Source organism: Hyperoodon ampullatus (genome assembly GCF_949752795.1).
Source record: "Hyperoodon ampullatus genome assembly, chromosome: 16".
Taxonomy (NCBI): domain Eukaryota; kingdom Metazoa; phylum Chordata; class Mammalia; order Artiodactyla; family Ziphiidae; genus Hyperoodon; species Hyperoodon ampullatus.
This window is the reverse complement of record NC_136929.1, coordinates 74,064,053-74,084,122: the sequence shown is the minus strand read 5'-3', so window position 1 is coordinate 74,084,122 and position 20,070 is coordinate 74,064,053. Positions and strand designations below refer to the sequence as shown.

General features: G+C 46.4%; 1 protein-coding gene across 2 annotated transcripts in view; it reads left to right on the top strand.

Moving 5' to 3' along the window:
- Positions 1-13,730, top strand: part of WASF3 (WASP family member 3) — a gene marked incomplete at both ends in the record, with an annotated part of 37,375 nt that extends 23,645 nt beyond the window's left edge. The window contains 5 exons of one of the 2 annotated variants that reach the window (XM_079721875.1): positions 374-491; positions 8,660-8,826; positions 9,600-9,863; positions 11,169-11,536; positions 13,573-13,730. In XM_079721875.1, coding sequence (XP_079578001.1) covers positions 374-491; positions 8,660-8,826; positions 9,600-9,863; positions 11,169-11,536; positions 13,573-13,730 — 1,075 coding nt within the window. Of the gene's footprint in view, positions 1-373; positions 492-5,579; positions 5,756-8,659; positions 8,827-9,599; positions 9,864-11,168; positions 11,537-13,572 lie in introns of both variants that reach the window. The other variant, XM_079721876.1, reaches the window with a different exon arrangement.
- Between the last annotated feature and the right edge of the window lie 6,340 nt (positions 13,731-20,070).

The window sequence follows — 20,070 nt, the reverse complement described above, 5'->3', positions numbered from 1 at the left end:
ATACTAAGAATCCATCCATCTCTGTGTGTAGCCCCCATTGGAATAAACAAAACATACCTTGAAATAACTGTGGAACTAAATATTGCTGTTTATGAGCCATATTGTGATTTGGGGCAGCACTTTGCTATACCGAAATCTAAATTTGCAAGAGTAGTTTTTACTTCATTATTCTAGAAAAAAAGTGCTGTTCTTGCATGTTCACACATTTTTCCAAATAAAGAAAATTGGGAGACTTAACAGTGTATAAGAACAGTTCAAATTCCTCACGTAGATGTTATCATCTCATGAGTTAGAATTAACATTAATGTTTACCCCATATGAAACTATCTAACGACATTTTCTCCCCCCCGACTTGTAATACATTGGTTTATAGAGATGATAAAAAGGATGGGCTGAAGTTCTATACGGATCCTTCCTATTTCTTTGACCTCTGGAAAGAAAAAATGCTACAGGACACAGAAGACAAAAGGAAAGAGAAAAGACGTCAAAAGGTAAATAATTCTAGTATGGGAAACGTGTATATAAACGTGTAAATGGGATTCTCTCTTAGAAATTAGAAGTTTAAAATCAGTAAATTCTTTAAACGGTTGAGATGTTGAATTTCGTGCTGAAGTTTTTTTAGAGGTTGCATTTGTCACATGAAGATACCATTCAGTCTAACACAGTAATACTATTTTCAATAAATACTGTTGATTTGTTCTCTAATACTTGCTTTGCTTTAATAAATATAGTGGCTGAAATTTCAGTTTTGTTCGTAACTGTAGTTTATAACTTTTCTCTTGCTCTTCAAATTTCGCAAAGCAGCCAACATTCCATATCAGTTAGAATTTTCTGCTTTGGTCTTTTTAACATTGTTAATTGTTGGGTTGTCACCTAACTGTAATTAAGACCATGGTGAGAGGTTCATATTGGATTGAAAAGCGTGTGTGATCTGCACATCTGGAGGAGGGTAGTATTTACTAAAAATGAGATTCCTTTTGGTGGGGTGGTCGTAGGCAGGAGAACTGCAAGTTGGAAGGTTGAGAGACGTCTGTACTGCAAACGCTCTTGGGAGGACAAACCCACTCTCAGATTAAGGAAGTTCTGTTTTGAAAATTATCCCTTTGGGGCCCAGAAATTAGGCTTAAACCATTGAAAATGAGAGTTAACACTCCAAAGGCAGATACTTGCCAAGCATTTTATATGTGAGCTGTGTTTAAAAAAATGACCACCTGCTTTGTTTGACAAATATTAGGGTGTGTGAATTAAGAGCTTAGCATTTTGTGGGCTGGCTGCCTGAAGGTTCTGAGACATCTAGTAGGTGTATTGGCCCAGTAGGAGTGACAGTTCGAGATGGAAGAGAACTTGAGATTTGAAAACAGGATTTAGGAAAGGGAACATGGAAATAGGTTGCAGACTGCAAGCGTGAGAGGTTACCACGAATTCTGGGAGAGAATTCCACAGACTTGGTTATCTGTGTGCTCTTCTCATGCTGGTGGGTTGGGGAGATTTAATGGGAAATCTTCGAAGAGTTGCTGGGTATTCAAGTGGAGAAATACTCAAGCAAAAAAGCTGCAAAGTGTTCAGGTGAAGAAAAGGAAGATACTAATCTCTCCAAAGGAAAAGGAACAGAGATTTAAAGGCCTGTTGGTCTGAATCCCCGAACTTTTTTGTGGTAACAGGGCAAACCCCCAAGTACTTGTAAGAGTACCCTCCTTTAAAAATCGCCTGCTTTTAAAATGGCCTCGCAGGATTTCCTGGAAGCATCAGTGATACTTTTGACAAAAATATTTAACTTTTCTGCCACTGTTCTTTAGTCTTAATCTGCTCTGTGTGGTTACTGTGTCTTCAAAATTGTGTGTCATTTCCTTGGCAGTTTTGTCTCATTCCATATTCGTCAAAGACATAAAATTCTGATGAGAATTTCTTATTCGTTCATTTATATAATGGTTCTTCTTTGAATGGCTTGTAAATGCTGTGCTGAAAAAGAAAGGATTATCACCCTCATGGAGATGAAAATATAGCGGGGGAAACAAACATTAGATAATCATGCCGTCCTTTGGAACTCATAAAGAGGGAAAGAAATTTGAAAATTTTAATACAAATCTGCTTTATATAGGAACAGAAAATGAGGCAAGATATCCTTAATTTCCCAGGATTTTAGAAACCCAAAAGTCACTTTCACTTTGGAACAGACAGTTCTATCTGAAGGAAGAATTAGTTTAGAAAATTTGGGGATAAGACATCCATTGTTTCTGAACATTAAATTTCCTTAGTTTGATGGTCGAAAAACATTTTTTTAAAGTTGTGCAAATAATTATGTCGTTGTAGGGCTGTAGTTACAGTGCTGGGAAGGAGAAGCCTTGGGGGAGGTGGCAGCAGCAGGTGGGGTGACAGTGCAGAAGGTGAGGTGGTGAGTTGAGGAAGGCCTCTCGGTGTTGCTCACTGAGATGCAGGGACTGATAGCAGAAGTTAGCTAAACAGAGTGAGTGTGTGTGCGACTGTGCATGTACGTGAGAGGGGGTGCTGGAGGCGTGCTGGGCAGATGGAGGGGCTTTCAGGTATTGATAGGGGCAGCTAAGGTCATCCTGGGGCAGGAAACAGCTTGCAATAGTCTCAGGATTTTAACATAGGCAGTGTAGTTGAGATACAGATGCATCATGGTTAACATTTTATTATAGTTGGTTTGTGTGTGTGTGTGTGTGTGTCGGGTGCGTGTTGATGGGTAGATTGGAGGCTAAACCATTGTGAAGAAAGTGGCAGATATAACAGTTATCCCTAAATATGTCAGCATACATCTCTTAAAAGTAAAGGTGGGGCTTCCCTGGTGGCGCAGTGATTGAGAGTCCGCCTGCCGATGCAGGGGACGCGGGTTCGTGCCCCGGTCCGGGAGGATCTCACATGCCACGGAGCGGCTGGGCCCGTGAGCCATGGCCACTGAGCCTGTGCGTCCGGAGCCTGTGCTCCACAACGGGAGAGGCCACAGCAGTGAGAGGCCCGCGTACTGCAAAAAAAAAAAAAAAAAAAAAAAAAGTAAGGGTGATAGTTATTAATTAGTGTAATACAGTGACGCTTGAGTGAGATGTATATTGGAATCCATTGAGGTCTCCCTTCTTTTTTCTCTCTTTTGGTTTTAAAAGTGTTCAGACAATACATGCCAGTTGTAAAATGCCCCACCTACCCTGAAGTAAACACATTCGTTTAGAAAATTTGGGGGTGAGTTTCTCCCTTGTCCAGGCATAACCACCCTCTGGTAACAGATGTGCATACTTTTCGACCTTGTAGGGCATTCATAAATACATGTGTACACATTTCACAGAGTATTTTTTATTCCTAGAATTGACCTGTATACACACACACACAGACATATACATACAGTGATGTAAGAAAGATGTACTTCATTCTTTTTAATAGTTGTGTCATATTCCAAAGTTTGGATGCTTCATAAACTATTTACCCATTACCGAATTAATGAATATTTAGGTTGCTTCTAAATTGTTGCTGTTACAGCACTGTAGGGGGTACCTGTACTCATGTGCACATATTTCGTCAGAGTAAATTCCCAGAAGTGCAGTGTGAACTTGAAAATTTGAAAGATACCATCCTATTGCTCCTGACCCTTTAAGGACTGAACCAGTTTATACTCCTAACAGGCCTCCTCCAGTCCTGAAGGTTTATTATTATTATTTGGCATTATCTTCATTTATTTAAAAATTTAAAAATTTTTATACAGTTTTTAAGGGTTACTTTCCATTTACAGTTAGTACAGAACATTGGCTCTGGTCCCCATGTTGTACAACACGTCCTTGAGCCTGCCCTACACCCACTAGTTTGCACCTCCCCATCCCCGTCCCTACGTGCCCCCCACCACTGTTTGTTTGCTATATCTGTGAGTCTGCTGCTTTTTGGTTATATCCATTAGTTTGTTGTAGTTTTTAGATTCCACATATAAGTGTATCATACAGTACTTATTTTTCTCTGTCTGACTTATTTCACTGAGCATAATGCCCTCCAAGTCCATCCATGTTGCTGCAAATGGCATTATTTCCTTCTTTTTTATGGCTGAGTAGTATTCCATTGTATATATGTGCCACATCTTCTTTATCCATTCATCTGCTGATGAACTATTATTATTTTTTGATGAGCTTCCCCACCCCCCAAAAAATCTAATACGAATTGCACATCTTCCCGTGTCTTCCTTAACACTTGGCCTGTGTTCTGTGAACGTCACGTTCACGTCGTCTGCCAGCACGTCGCCTGAGCCTCCTGGGTACCTGGGGTAACAGCTCGCCTTCTCGCCCGTGGGCCTGCTCGCATCCTGGACACCTGAGCAGCTTTCTGCCCGGCATCCCTGCCTTTCCCCGTGGACCCCGTCCCCAGCACAGGGGCTCCTCTCACGCGCCAGCCCCTCCCCCTCAGTCTTCATGGTTTCCGTTGCTCTTGGGATAAAGAACAACGTTTCTACGCAGCCTTCAAGGTCTTACCCGCCGTTCGCCCGAATTCACACTCACCTCTGTCGCTTCTCCCGGCGAGATGCTGTCCCGTTGCCTCTTGTGTGCGTCTGCCCCCTCACCCTGCAGAGCTGGTCCCAGCCTCTCGGGCACCCTCCCTGACTTCCAGACCGGACGGCATTCCCTGTGTAATACATTCGTGTTGTTGCACATTTCATAATTGCACATTTATCTGTGTGGCTTTGTGGGCTTCCCCCCTGGACCGCAAGCTCCAGGAGGGCAGATCCTTGTCTTTTCTTGTTTGCCGTTTGTACCGTCCGGGCCTGGCAGCTGCTGGGACGTAGTGAGCACCATTGCTCACCTGGATGTGATCGTTCAGTCCGCGTTTACTGAGCGTGGACCCTCTGGAGAGCCATGCGTGGAGGTGCCGTTAGGGGAGCGTAGGACTTAAAGGCGCAAAATTCACCTCCCTAAAGGTCAGCACATCTCACGGGGGAAGCAGGAGGGATGTAAACACACGTAGAAGTCACTGTCCTCACCTTTAAAGAAGCACCTGCGTAGGACCCAAGTTATTTATTGAAGACAGTTTTGCTGGCAAAGTAGGGCTGGAGCAGGAATGATTCTTTGTACGGGAGGGAAGGTAAGTTCTTGTTTTTGTTTTTGTTAAGCTAGTTGCAGGGTTCGCTTAAATATTCTGGAATAACCTTTTCAAACTGAAATGGAGCATTTAAAATTATGTTTTGAAAGATGATTGCACGTTAACAAGTCAGAATGGTGTAGGGGTGGGAAACGATTTCTCTGTCTGGTGCGGGCAGGTATTTCATGTGTATAATAGAGATCTAAAAGGTGCCGTACATTGAAAACAAGCTAAATCCTGGTGAAGTGAGAATTCTTGACCAGAAATGATGGTGAGCGACTCTTGAAGTTGCAGCACAGTAACTTTGATGTGTCGATGTTAAATCGTTGGGTATCTGTTATTTTGGTTGGGTCTGAGTTGGGTAAGCGTGTTAGAACGTTCTGGACCCGGGAGTGCTGGAGACGGGCCTGCCTTGTCTGCGCCCCGGGCTCGGGGCTGCCGGGGCCACTGCACTAACCTACTCTTTTCCTTCCCTCTGTCTCGGCACGCCTGCCTTCCTTCCTGGACGTCAGGAGCAAAAGCGTATAGATGGCACAACCCGAGAGGTGAAAAAGGTTAGAAAAGCCAGAAACAGGCGCCAGGAGTGGAATATGATGGCGTATGACAAAGAGCTTAGACCCGACACCAGGTTGTCACAGAGCGTACACCACGGAGCATCTTCCGAGGGATCCCTGTCCCCAGACACTAGGTGTGTGTGCGTGTGCGCGTTGTGTGCACGTGCGTGTGCAGGCCGGGCTTGGCTTCCCTGCAAATGGAAATGCACGGTAGCATTGTGCTTCTGTGGCCCACAGTGTATTTCCAAACTTTCCTTAAAAATGAACGGGATATGTTTTGACTTCGAAATAATAGTTTAAAGCAGTTTTCTATGACGTTGGGTTACTTTGTGTGATTTTCTCTCTCTCTGACTTGATCATTCCATTAACCTAGATGTACTGTTTTAACATTGATTCTGAATTTGGGCGTAGTAGCTGCCTGTGACTGACCATTTTAATGTTAATAATCATTTAATTCTCTCTCTGCCTCTTTTGCTTAGAATGTTGCCTTTCCTTTGCCACTTGGTATCTGAAACGATTGGTAGGTGGTAGCTGATGTGATCAAGGAATAACTGTTGTTCTTTTTGATAACCTTTTCTGAAAGTGATGAACAAAGGTTTTTTTTCTTCAGTTCGCTAATCTTATGTATTCTAATTGCAGGAGGAGGATTCTGTTGAAGCTTGTTTTAAAAATTTGTTAGCAATTAAGTAAAAATCTCTCTTGCAGATGTGAAAGATGTGGTCAGTAAGCAGCATTTATCCCAGAAGGGCTTCACTGAAGGAGAAGAACTGACCAGTCAATTGTAACTTACGGTTAATTTCCTATTTCTGCTTCTGTAAAGTTGGAGTCTTCCATCAGTGTTTAAAAATGTGAATAGAGAATCCTTAATGATTCAAGGATGTTTCACAAACAGCAACAACCTGGACCTTGCGTTAGATCTGGGTTTTTCTTTTTTTTTTTTTTTTTTAATGTTTATCTTCATTAACCTCAGTGTTTAGCACAGACTGACAGATGGAAGATGCTTTTACTGTTTGGTGGTTACGGCCCCCGTCAAAACTCCTACCGCACAGGGGCTGTCAGCCATTGTCTGTGAGGCAGGTCTCGGTCATTTTTCTGTACAAGCTGTGATCGGTTAGCTATTAGAGAATTACTGGATCTTTAAGTGAGCTCTGGCCTCAAGTTTTAATCTTTATGTCAGTTTATTTCTGTGGAAAGTAAGAATGATGATACACTTGTGCTCAGAGTTCTTTGGGTGGGGAGAAGTGCTTGAACTTGATAGCTCCCAGGAGGTCCATTTGGTTTTTGTTTTTTTCCAGCTAACTTAATTGTGACTGTTTACTCATGCAAAACATATACTTTGTAATTCTCCATAAATTCTCTTTCATTTCAGTAGTTAGATGGAAAATGACTTTTTTTAATCCCTCAGTTGAATAATTGATATTTATTCTAGAATCTGAGATTAGATTGCGCCATACTGGGTGTACAATTGATGGATGATATCCCTTGAATTATTTTGGAAATTTTTATTTTTTATTTGACTAAAGTATGTCACTATTTTTCTTATTATGAAATAAGATAAACTTTCTATATTTGGAAATTATAGAAAAAATTAAAGTATTCATAATCCTGTTATCCAAAGAAACCACTTTTTTTGCATTTTCGTGTATTTCTTTCTTTGGTCTTTCTTCTGTAAATGTGTATATTTTTCTTTTTACAAAAGTGAAATACTGCTCTGTGTTTTCTGTCTTTTGATTTTTTAACTTCTTGTATTCATGTTTTAAGTATTATTTAGAAACATGGTTTTTAATGGATGTATTCAGGATAACTGAGGGAAATTTGAGTCTCAAGTATCATGGTATGTGTATAAGTTGTTCATATAACTTATCTATTTTAAGCTGATCACATAAACTGATGATAAGTTTTTACTCCCTTTGTAGATGGTCAGGAATGGTTTGATTCTAAGCGTACATTTAGGGTGAGACTTGACGCGGTGCCTGCCCACTGCTCTCCCCGGCGATCCGGAGGCAGGATGTCTCCTTGCCCACCGTGCTCGCCCCTTTCCTCCTCCTGTCCTGGGTGTTGCAGATGCCCGACTCTGCCCACCCTCCCACCCACAGAACCCTGAGGGATTCGTTGGATTCTCCCACTGGGTCTCCACTGCTTACACCTACTTCTCCCTGTTTCCATCTTGTCTTCACTCCTCCACGTTCTCTTTCCCGTAACAGATAATTCCTGATGCTCATGCAGCTTCAGGACCACCCGCTCGTGCCCACACCAGTGCCGTGTCTTCTGTGGCTGATTTCTGCCTTCCTGTAGGGGTCCTTGTCTCTCAGAGGTCACCCCCCCTCCTCACCTCTCCTCCAGCCCACCGGTGTCCCCTGTACTTGGGCAGTGACCCCTCGAGTGACCGGTCCCATCTCCCACCCACCCTTCATCAGAGCCCTGTCCTCCCCTCTGTCCTGCTGTAATTCTTGATGTCGGACATTCACCGCCCGTTGCTTTCCTCCATCCAATTATGCCGTTTGTATTGGCTCCTTTCGGCCCTTTATCACCAAGCTACTTTGCAGGACAGCTTTCCAAATTGTGCCAGAATATTCCCAGTTCCTGGCTTCTCATCCCATCAGAAGCACTCCATGTTTTGTAGATAAGTCTGTTTCCCTTAGAAAGTTATGCCCAGTCTATGACGTAGCCCCCCCGACAGAGCCAAGCACCCATCATCGAGGACTCCAGAGTTTTAGGTATTTACATTTTTAAAATAAGATAAATCTAAATACAGGTCAGAGTCTTCCCCCCTTGAAAATATTTTTAACTCTCTGACCAGCAAGCAGTTGCCATAGTTCAAAAGACAGTCATAGGCGCACTGTAATCTAGAGTTTATAGTGCACTTAGGGGAGAAGAAAGTGAGTTACAAGTTATTATTATATTGCAATTAGGGAAGGAAAAAGAAAAAAGCCAGCAATCTTTCGCCATTTAAAGAACTTTTCTGTGTGGTGTGATACTCCAGGGACGCTACTGTCTGAATTCCAAAGACCCAAAGTGTGTTTGCCTCTTTCCTTCAGAGAGAGAGACACAAGCTGAATCCTAACAGAAACCAGCAAATAAGTGTGAGAAAAGTAAGAACGAGAAGAGAAGAGTGGGAGAGAAGGAAGATGGGCATTGAGTTTATGAGTGACGCCAGGAAACTGCAGCAGGCAGGGAGCTCGGGAGACGACAGGACGCCCAGAGGGTTTGTCGCTCCGCTTGTTCTTGGGTCGCAGCCTCAGCAGCCCCCTGCTTCAGCGTCACGAGAGGACGTGCCCCCTGTACTGACCACGCGTCCCGTAACCCGGGTGACTAACACCCTGTGACGTTGCCGAGCCCTCCCCTCCCCCAGCCGCCTTCCGAACCCTGCTGACTAAAACGAGGCGCGCATTCCTTTCAGAGTTTCCCTCCCAGCCGTGCGTTCGGAGACAGCGAGAGGGCCTCTGCGCGTGGCACCGCACTCCTCCTCTCTTTTTTGGCTAAATATGTTTCTTCTGTTTAAGAAAACTGCGACTCACCGTACTGCATCCTTGATTTCTTTTGCTGTTCTTACTGTTACTGTGTATCCGGTTCGTCTGCCATTTGATAAGGTCTCGTCACGTGCCGTCAGTTTCATTGCACTGAGATCTTAGGTCTCCGGTGCCATTTTCAAGGTTGGCACAGTGTGTCTTGCAGCCTCCCCTCTTAGTAAAGGGTCGGCTGCGATGTTGAGGAGGGGGCTCTGCTGTCTGCCGCTTGCCCGTCCGTCTGACGCACTCACTTCAAAGCTGCGGCTCTGAATCCACGTAACCCTGGTGCTTGCCGCTAAAGTCGTGATGACATTGTCGCTTGTGGGCCTAGACCTAGTTGATGGGAAAGGGAATAAGCGTGTGGTTTCTGTGCCTTGGCCGCGTTATTATTCAAATACATGCTGATGCCTGGGAGGGGAAATCTTTTTCACTTACGTCGTTTTCTCCCACCCCTGGTTCTGGCCGTCAGGTCCCACGCATCGGACATCACGGATTACTCGTATCCTGCCACCCCCAACCATTCTCTGCACCCGCAGCCCGGGACGCCTTCCCACGGAGCCGGTGACGCACCGCCACGCGGGCCGGCAGTCCAGGCCCCCGAGCACGAGTACCGGCCCCCGTCGGCCTCGGCCAGGCACCTGGCCCTGAACCGGCCCCAGAAGCCGCCTCCGCCCCCGCCGCAGGCCGCAGAGGCATCGCAGGTCCCTGCGCCCCTGGCTCCCGCCGACTACGGGTAATTCCCCACTCTCGGGCTCTGACCATGGCTTGCCGTTGCACTGGGGTCTTGCTGTGCGTGGTGGAAGAATTTTCACTGAATAATCACACTGTGGAGGCCAGGATGCAGCCAAGAGTGACCGGATACGGATACTGTCAGTCATGAGAAATCCTGTGTGAAAAAATGCAGTGTCATGCTGCTCCCCTTTTTATTACAGATGAGCCTCAGGTTGGTGTCTGTATTCGTGAACACACGTTCCCTTTATGTCTGAATGGCTGAGCCAAGGCATTGACAGAGGATGAGCTGCCAGTTTTGTGAACCTGTCCCAGATGCTCCAGGGTTTCTCTGTATATGCCGGGCAAACCGCAGAGAACTCGTATCTCAAAGGAGAAAACTATACAGTGCAGCGCTTGTTACACTTGTACATGTAACCTGGACCTCTTGGTACCCAAATACTCTTCTGCCACCAGGTCCTCTTGTTTTCTGTCGTTTGGGAAAAATTCGAACACCACCTAAACAAAGACCCTCCTGTTGAGCGTTTATTAATTGAAGCCCCCGCCTGTGTTTAGATAGGCTGTAGTTTTCACACAACCTCAGTCTTTAAAGAGTTAGCCCCTCCAAGTCAGCGCCCAGGGAAGCTGAAAATGTGTTTCCATCAGCAGTGTTTCTCTTCACTCCAGAGCAGCGTGGGTCACATTCTGAATGTGTGTCCCTCAGCTCCCCGAGGTTTTCTCCCTGTGGTTGGTTCTCTTTAAGTCAGGATCCCCAGAGTGTGTTCTGTGGCTCTTACCAGGTATCAGGCAGAGAGGGTTTGCGGTCCAGTTGGTTTAGAAAGCTCCTGGCTAAATAGAACTCAGCAGGTTTCTTGGCTGGAGGGGTTTTCAAAGCTTTGGATATTCTGATGGGCGTCACGGGCTTGGGGAATTTCCATGGAGACGCGATATAAAACACAGAATTTCCCAATCTGATTGGCCACAGAACCCTTGTTAGATGGGTTTTCAAGCCACCACTTCTGAGATGCCTCGTGCAGAGGATGCATTTGTGCTGCCTTCGTACCTCTGCAGTCAGCTCTTGCAGTGTTCCACAGAAGGTTACTTTTTCGGTGGTTAACTTTCTGGTGCACGTCAGTAGATCTTGAATTCCGACGTAGGGATTTATGTGCACCTGTGATCCGAAGCGTGGGTGTTCGTGGCCTGCAGTGTTGTAAATCCAGCGGCCAGCGCGCGTCTTGTCTGGGGAGGCCTCTCTCCGCGGCGTGTGGGAACCTCCGAGGTCGGGACCCGGGGTTGCTCTCTGGTGACTCGTGTTTCGTGTCTCCGCCAGGATGCTCCCGGCACAGATCATGGAGTATTACAGCCCCTCAGGACCCCCGCCGCTGCCGCCCCCGCCCATGATCCCCTCCGCACAGACTGCCTTCGTCAGCCCCCTCCAGATGCCCACGCAGCCCCCCTTCCCGGCGTCCGCCGGCCCCTCCTACGCGGGCCCGCCCCACCCTCCCTCCGGTGGGCTGGTGGTCACGGCCCCGCCCCCCCCGGGCCCCCCGCCGCCGCCGCCGGGCCCTCCGGGTGCCGGCTCTTCGCTCTCCTCCTCCCCGATGCACGGCCCGCCGGGAGCCGAGGCAAAGAGGCCGGAGGCCGCGCAGCCGCCCGTGAGCGACGCCCGGAGCGACCTCCTCGCTGCCATTCGGATGGGTGAGTGCGCGTCCCGGGACGCTGCCCCCTGTCCCGGCAGCTGCAGCCTCGTCTGCTTCCAGGGACCCCCTCTGCCCCAGAGGGCCGGTAGAAGAGGGTTCAAGGAGCCTTGTTTGGTTTTCTTTCTTCTTAATAGTGGATACATTTTTTTTTCAGTGCAAAGTAAGCTCACTGATAAAGCACTGAATTCAGGAAAGCTTTACTTGAGCAGAAACATGATAAAAATGATCATTAATTAATTGGATCTTTTTTCTCTGCATTCTGCTCTAAGGGCCAAAGTATAAATGAAAGAAAATGAGCTCATGTCAGTGATTTAGTTTTTTTAGAAACCTAGGATGTAACTTACTTAGCCTTTTCATATTTTTAGTTTGATGTGCTAAGCCAGTAGATTTTCAACATTTATTTAAGTAGCAAAACCCTTGTCAGGTGAAGGTCCTACACCAAACCCCAGAACATGAAACCTTTAAGAAGTGGAGCGTCTCTGGTCAGATCTGGACGGAGGAGCCCAGATCCTCCCCCGTGTGCCCCTCCCGGTCAGAACCCACGTTAAACGTCTATTCCACGTCATTTATTCTTAACCCCAGGTCCCGGCCCACAGTGGCTGAGGGTCCGACAGGATGTGGAACTCTTCCGGGAGCTTCCCATACAGTGAGGGCTGCCGCATCTCCCGGGCGCAGTTTGGTGGCTTTGGTCTGCAGGTGGCTGGGGGAGGGGCTGGCTGCATGTCCTCGACGCCCCTCACAGGACACGGGGACAGCACTGCCTCTGCCCCTTGTGCAGGCACCGCGGCCAGGCCTGGGTGTGGCGTCTGCCCTCCTGCGGGTCCTGGAGCTCTTGTATGCGTTGACGTTACTGACGCACGATGATTTTGTCAAGAAAAAAGTCCCAGCGTCAGAATACCTCGCTGATCACGCGTTCGGGGTCCTGGTAGGACAGTGTTTTGCTTTTTGACACCTGTGAGCCTTGTCCAATGAGAGGGATCCGTAACCTGGATCTGTCAGAGGAAACCTCTGAGGGGCCCACATCGAGGGACATCCCACAAAAACATGGAGGTCGTAGAACACAGAGATTAAGGGAGGTTAATGAAACGTGGCAAGTAATGTAACAGGTGAGATCCCAGGGCGGATCCCAAACCTGGTGGAAAACCTTTTTCGTTTGTTATATTAGGTCTATTTGCAAAATTTAAATAAAATTCATAGAATAGATGGTACTGTTGTATCTCTGCTGATAGTCTGATTTTGATCAAATTTTTTTTTAGGAAAGACACATGAAGTATTTTAGGGGCAAAGGGACATTATATGCCACTTAACTCTCAGATGGTCCAGAAAAAAAGTATGTGTGTGTGTGTAAATGAGAGTGATAGAGGATAAATCTGGTCAGATGTTATCAGCTGGGGAACCTGAGTAGGTTATATGGGAACGTTTTTCTTCTAGTCTTACAGCTACTTTATAGGTCTGAAATTATTCTGAAAGAAAAGGTTAAAGAAATAACACAGTACATTGTTAGATATCCCATTTTGTTACTTACAAAAGTAAGAGAGCAAGATGATTGTGATCTCATGCCCGTTTTCAGGCGTAACTGTTGAAGTTAAGCTGCTCACGTAGCTCTCCCGCTTCGCCAGAAGCTCTTGGCTCTGTTTCCCAAGCCTTTGGGTTCCAGGCTGTCCAGGAACACGGTCCACTATGGGGGCCACCGGCCACCGTCAGTCTACCTTGAAACAGCCTTTTGTGCCCGGTGGCTGCCGGGTCAGGCTGTGCTGTCCTGGAGTTTTCTTTCACGGTGCTCGTGTGCACTGACATTGTAACTGACTTTCTTTCATTTCAACGCATCGCTGCAAAGAATGTTATGACTTTACACGTTCCTTTTTTCTCGGTCATGAAACTCTGTGTCCCAAGCTTCTCCCCTCAGATTTCTCAAGCTTTTTCTTAGAGTGTCAGTAGGGAGAACAGCAGCCGGGTAGACTTCCCTGTCCGTGTCTGTACGATTGGAGCCGTAAGCTGGGGGGTGTCATTCTAAGCCGTGTCCCGTGTGTCCAGGAATTCAGCTGAAGAAAGTGCAGGAGCTGCAGGAGCAGGAGGCCAAGCGCGAGCCCGTGGGCAACGACGTGGCCACCATCCTGTCCCGGCGCATCGCCGTCGAGTACAGCGACTCGGACGATGACTCGGAGCTGGACGAGAACGACTGGTCCGACTGAGGCTGGCGCCCAGGGCACCGGGCTGGGGCGTGAGCCGACGATCCCTGTGGCCCCGGCGCCCACATAGCGGTATTATAATCCCGTAGCTTAGCGACTTTTGTATCGATAATGTGAGATTGCTCTTGCACATGCAAACATTCTGGGTCTTTCAGTATCTACTGTGGAATACTTAAGTGCCACGAAACATAGCAAACCGTGCTGCACATGAGGAGATAAGCTGTAACTATTGCATTGTCCTGAAAACAGCCTTCTGCTTCCTTTCTCTTGGCCATGAAAGTACTTAGTGCAGTTTTTGGGTTCACTCTCCTTGATCATTAAAATCCTGCAGACTCGCTGTGTGTTTGTGAAGCTGCCTGATGTCTGGTCTTTGCAAGATTAATGACTGTGCGTCAGACTGATGTCTTCCCATCAGTAAGTGATATTGTTTCCACTTTTTTTTTTTTTTTTTAATGTGTTTCAGAAGAAGTTGGTTCTAGAGAGAAAGATTTGACAAGTAGGAGAATTAGATGTTTCTGTTTTCAGTCTCTCGGCCTGGTAGCCTCTGTGGGTTGGAATGTTCTGTTGAAGGATTGCGTTTCCTTTGCTCACTCTTGTGAAATGTGAACTTGGCCCTTTGCAGGCAGGAGCCCCTGTGGGCACCCGTGGAGTCGGTGCTTGTTGAGGAGTGTTGTAAGAGGTTTCAGCAGCGCAGTAGCAATGAAAGCGGGGAACAGCCCCTCTTCCTCAGGGCCATTGCCATCTGCGATGGCACGCAGAACCCTCGGCAGTCCCTGCAGCTTGGGTGCCAGCCTGCCCGGACCCGGGTGGCCCCGGGTGCAGAGCCCTGCACAACCTCTCTTCCGGAGCCATGTGCCAAGTGAGGCCACGTGGAGGCCTCGGTGCTTCAGAGAAGGCGCCAGGTGGCACCTCACCCCACCTGGTCTGAATCCTGACAGCTTCAGTGTAGGTGAAAGGAGACTTGGGCAGCTTTTCACCTTCCCTGGTGCTATGGCCGGTTAGGGACCCAGCACGAGTAGGGCCTTTGCTCTGTCCTAGAAGCACATCGGTCCCTTTCCCACACGGTCGTCAGCACACGAGGCTGGACCAGGTACCTCAGAGGAGAGTCGCCCCTTCGCTGGAGCAGGTCACGTCCCTTCCTCGTCCCCTCCCACGTGGTGACACGCGAGCCCAGGCAGATTTTCCTGCCCAAGGCAAACCCCTGGGAAACTCATGAATGAGAGCTTACATTCTGTAATGCTGGGTGAAGGGTAACTGCTTGTTTGGAAGGAATAAACACCCCAGGCTTTGATCTCAGATGTAACTTCACAGATGTACGAGACACTTTACCCACTGAGCAGTTCTTTCTTCTGTACCGTGTGTCAAACGGACTGTGGGTCCTGGTGACTCTCCGTTGTGACCCAGGAATCTGTGGCTGAGACAGGTGTTTGGGTGGACGGTAGAATGCCAGCAGGACCCCGGCTGCCGGGTTTTGTTAGTGAGTTCTCCTCGGGACGTCACCGGCCCCCCATCACGTCTGTGTCCCCAAGGGACACTTGTGGCCTGTGGAAGGTCGTGGTCATCCTGTAAGGCCAGCCTGACGGGCTTCTAGTCACCTAGGTTGGAACTCTGAAAAGCCTCAGGTCTGTATTACCTTTCCCAGTGCCCGGGCCAGGTTATCTGAGTCTTTTCAGCTAAAGCCAGCTGTCTGGGCACGTGGTTCTTGATTGAGTTGCTGTGGCTCGGAGCTCGTCACCATACGTTTATTGCCTGTAAGTAGTAGTTATTAATGAACTTTTCAGTTTCTCTCTTTAATTTCTCTCCTTTTTTCCCCCAATGTGAAGGCCAACTGTGTTGGCATTTTCCTTGGGACTTTTACCAATTTTGATCGTATTTTGTCTTTCTTATAATATTTTGTCTTTAGCTTTACTTTGGATAAGGAATCACCTGTGTCATTCTAGAACTTGTATTTGGTTATGCTTCTTTGTTTTTTTTAATGTCCCTTCTGTCCTCAGGATGGAGAGAATGCATAAAGCTACTATCCATGTCAGGATTTCTTCTATTTATATCTTATTACAATAAAATTAGTGGCACTTTATTCGTAAATATTCATGAGCCTGTTAAGTATTGGTTGTCTTCCTGTAGTTTAATTAGCACGTTATTTTCAACTTGATATTCTGACTAGTAAAAAAGCTTTTGCCCTGACGTGTTATGTAGCCTTTAAAAGAAGGGGAGAGGACTAAAATCCAGTTTAGATTATTTTTTGCAGTATTTTTCTCAGCGCACTTGATTTATTCTAAAAATGAAATCCAGACTTTTTCTAATATGATAGTACATGAAAAGGAAAAAGTGACTATTTTGAATTGTCCGTTCTCATTTTCAAAAAGTATTTACAAAACAAATGGAGAAAAACATGTAAATGCATCCTTCATATCCATGGATTTTACATTTTAAAGTAGTTGTATGTTGTAAGGTTATTTTAAATTGTCCCGTTTCCCCCTGTGTGTATTTAGTTTAATTTCTTACAAGCTTTTCCTCATGTCATAGATCAGGCAGAGGGGTGAGAAGATTCCTCAGAACCACCCATGATGTGGTTGATTTTCTGTTGTTGGCCCCAAACCATAAGATTTGGTCACTTATGTTTTTCTTCAGTAAAAGTATACTGTTGCAGAATTAGCATTTTCATTTCAGTAAATTTTTAGAGTATCGAAATCTTTTCTGAGCACCAAGTGGCTAGGTTATGAAAGTTTTGTAATAATTTGCAGCTGAAATTCATGATACATTTTCATCCATTGAACACTCATGGGAATGTGTCAGCGACAGTAGCAAATAATTTTTGTTTTCTAAACCAGAGTCTGTCATCTTGCAGTATTACCAATGCTGTTGTACATGGAATTTAAAGTGGTATAAAAAAAAAACCTCCCAGTAAACAATTTTTATCTGTTTGTATATCTTACTATAGATTATGTACAAGTAACATCTAAATAAAATTACACTTTTAACCCTAAACACTTTTGCTTATTTATAACAGTGTTGTATGTTTAATCTTTGGCGGGGAAGCGGGGGAAGTTGGGGGTTGGGTGGGGCTTTTTTTTTTTTTTTTGCAGTTCGCCGGCCTCTCACCGTTGTGGCCTCTCCCGTTGCGAAGCACAGGCTCCGGACGCGCAGGCTCAGCGGCCATGGCTCACGGGCCCAGCCACTCTGCAGCATGTGGTATCTTCCCGGACCGGGGCAGGAACCCGTGTCCCCTGCATCGGCAGGCGGACTCTCAACCACTGCGCCACCAAGGAAGCCCAAGGGTGGGGCTTTTAATTAGCATTTTCATTATTAGGTAACAGAAGATACTGCTCTGACTTCCATTTAAATTTCTGCACAATTCTTATGTAGCCAAGAGTTCAGTTTGAAAAAAAAAAAAAAAAGTTCAGGTTGGATTCTCGAGTGAGTCGGGAAAGCACTGGTATAGTTAGAAAGAAGAAGCCGTTCCCAGAGCAGGAAGCAACCTGCCCAGAAGACAGAGGCGTCTCGACCACATCCAGTCTCGGTTATCACAGCGACTGATATTCTGGAACACTGATTGCTTCTGAGATGCTTCCATTTAACCTTTGAAAGGGGCATTCTCTCTGCTTCCTATGGGAGAGAACAGAGTGAAGATCAGCTGCTGGCCCGGGGAAGGTTCTCGGGGGATCTGAACTGCAGCATTGCAGGGGGTCGGGGGGTAAGAGGGGCACCTTAGGGGGAACAGGCTGGCATCGAGGCTGCTGTGGCCGCTGCCCCGAGCTGCCCGTGCGCACGGTGTGCTCCGCGTGTGCTACATTCATCTGCGTGTCCTGAGGCCCTCCCGGCACGGCCCGACCCCTCGATGGTGAGCAGCTGCTTGTGCAGTGATTGGATGAATGACAGATTTTCCAGTTACTTTTTTTCACCAAAAGTTAATGGTGTGCAATTTTTAAAACATGAAGCATTTTGCCAGGTACCCCATATTTCCTCCTTATTAGTCCTGGTCCCTGGATGCACGGCTCCCACTCTATCTGGGTGTGTTCCCAACATCCTGGGCTCCGCAGCACAGACGTGGGGCCTCGTGTTTACTGTTACAGCCTGTTTGTTGAGCACGGCACCTGGCACTTCATAGGGGTCCACACATCTTTACTGACGGATGGTCTTTTGCAGAGCAGAAGAGAAGCCTTCGTCAACACACACTTGAAGGCTTAAGAAGAGTGTAAATGCAGTAACCCACGTAAAGTGCACAGAACTGTGTCGGACACCTTGTCGACAGATGGGCATGTTGGCCATAGGCCTCTGCAGGCCACTTGCTGAAGATGAGGCACAGGTCGGTCTTCACCCTCATGGAGCATCTCGTCTAAAGAGAAAGACGTCGTATGTTGTCAAGTAAGTAATTTCGATCATTGTCCGTGTACTTTTAGTCAGGGGTGAGGTGAGGTCTGCTCAGTCTAGACTGGACCAAGGGAAGCCGAGGTCTAGGAATGGACAGAAATTAGCTGGGGGCCAAGGGCAGGGAGGGGATTTCTCAGTAGCGGGGACAGCATTGGTGTTTGCTGAGTGGGAAGGACCATGACAGGTGACCACGGAACCCAAGTATCAGTGAAATGGAGTGAGAAGAAGCGGGGTGTCATGAGATGGGGTACAAACAGGGTGGAGACCTTCCTGGGCCCAGTACTCAGGACCGAGGGGGCTTTTTTTTTTTTTTTTTTTGGCTGCATCAAGTCTTCGTTGCTGTGTGTGAGCTTTCTCTAGTTGCGGCAAGCGGGGGCTACTCTTTGTTGCGGTGCGTGGGCTTCTCATTGCGGTGGCCTCTCGTTGCGGAGCATGGGCTCTAGGCATGCGGGCTTCAGTAGTTGTGGCGCATGGGCTTAGTTGCTCCGCAGCATGTGGGATCTTCCCAGACCAGGGCTCGAACCCATGTCCCCTGTATTGGCAGGCGGGGTCTTAACCACTGCGCCACCAGGGAAGCCCCTGAGGGGGCTTTTTAAGCCACCACAGCTGCAGCTTCAAACGTATAGAAAATCTCTCCATATTTGCAGCATGTTGGTTATTCATTGATCTTGACAGCCTCATGCCTTAGTACTAATGCTCTATGTAGCGTATTAGTTTTACTTAGGTCAGTTTTACTTATTTATTTATATTATATTTAGAAGGCTTCTTAGTGCTAGGCTAGTCCAGCTCCCTAGCCTTAAAGATGGGGAATCTGGCCATTGCTTGGGTTGCAGAACTTGGTCTCTTAAGTCTTATTTTCAAACTGTGGCACCCCTGTTCCACAGCAGACCTGTTCAGTAAATGCCCATGCACCCGTATCTATCCATCCACCCATCCATCAATCCACCTTATTTTATGCATTTCAAAGTTCCAGTATACTTCACCCCTGAGCACTTCAGTATATCATAAATTAGAGTTTAATATTTGTACTTAATACTTTAAGGTAAAAGATACTCAGAGTGAAATGCACACATCTTAGGTAGACCATTCAATGAGTTTTAAACTGTGTGCCCTCGTGTAATGCAAATCCCATCAAGATAGAAACATTATTCTCACCTCAGAAAGTTCTCTCGGGCCCTTTCAGATTCAGTTCTCTCCTATTCCAGTCCCTAGAGCAACCACTGTTCTAGCTTTTTGTCTGTTTGTTTTCCATGGGTTAATTTAGCCTGTTTAGAACTTCATCTATATAGAATAAAACAGTACATGCCCTTTTGCATCTGGCTTCTTTGAGCATAATGTTCTTGAAATTCACTCACGTTATTGCATGTGTCAATTGTTAGTTCCTTTTTATTGCTGAATACTGTTCCTTTGTGTGAATATACCACAGTGGGTTTATCCATTTTCTTGGATAAGACTTACACAAGTCCTTTCTGGACATACGTGTTCATCTATATTTGGATAAATATCTAGGAGTGCAATTTCTGTATCGTAGGTAGGTGCCTGTTTAGTTTTATAAGAAACTGCCAGACTTTTGCAAAGTGGATATACTGTTTTATCAGCAGCAGCAATGTTGCTCCACATCCTTAGATGTGATTTTCTTTGTATTTATCCTACTTGGGGTTCACTGATACTGAATCTGTAAATTTATGTCTTTCATGAAATCTGGGAAATATTTGGACATTATTTTTTCAAATATATTTTCTGCCCCTGTCCATACTTGCCTTCTTGTACTGCTGTTACAGGCAGACCTCGTTTTGTGCTTTGCTTTATTGCACTTCGCAGATACTGAATTTTTTTCAAATCAAAGCTTTGTGGCAACCCTGCCTCAAGCAAGTCTGTCGGCGCCGTTTTTCCAACAGCATTTGCTCACTTCATGTTCTGCATCACATTTTGGTAGCTGTCTCAATATTTTAGACTTTTTCATTATTATATT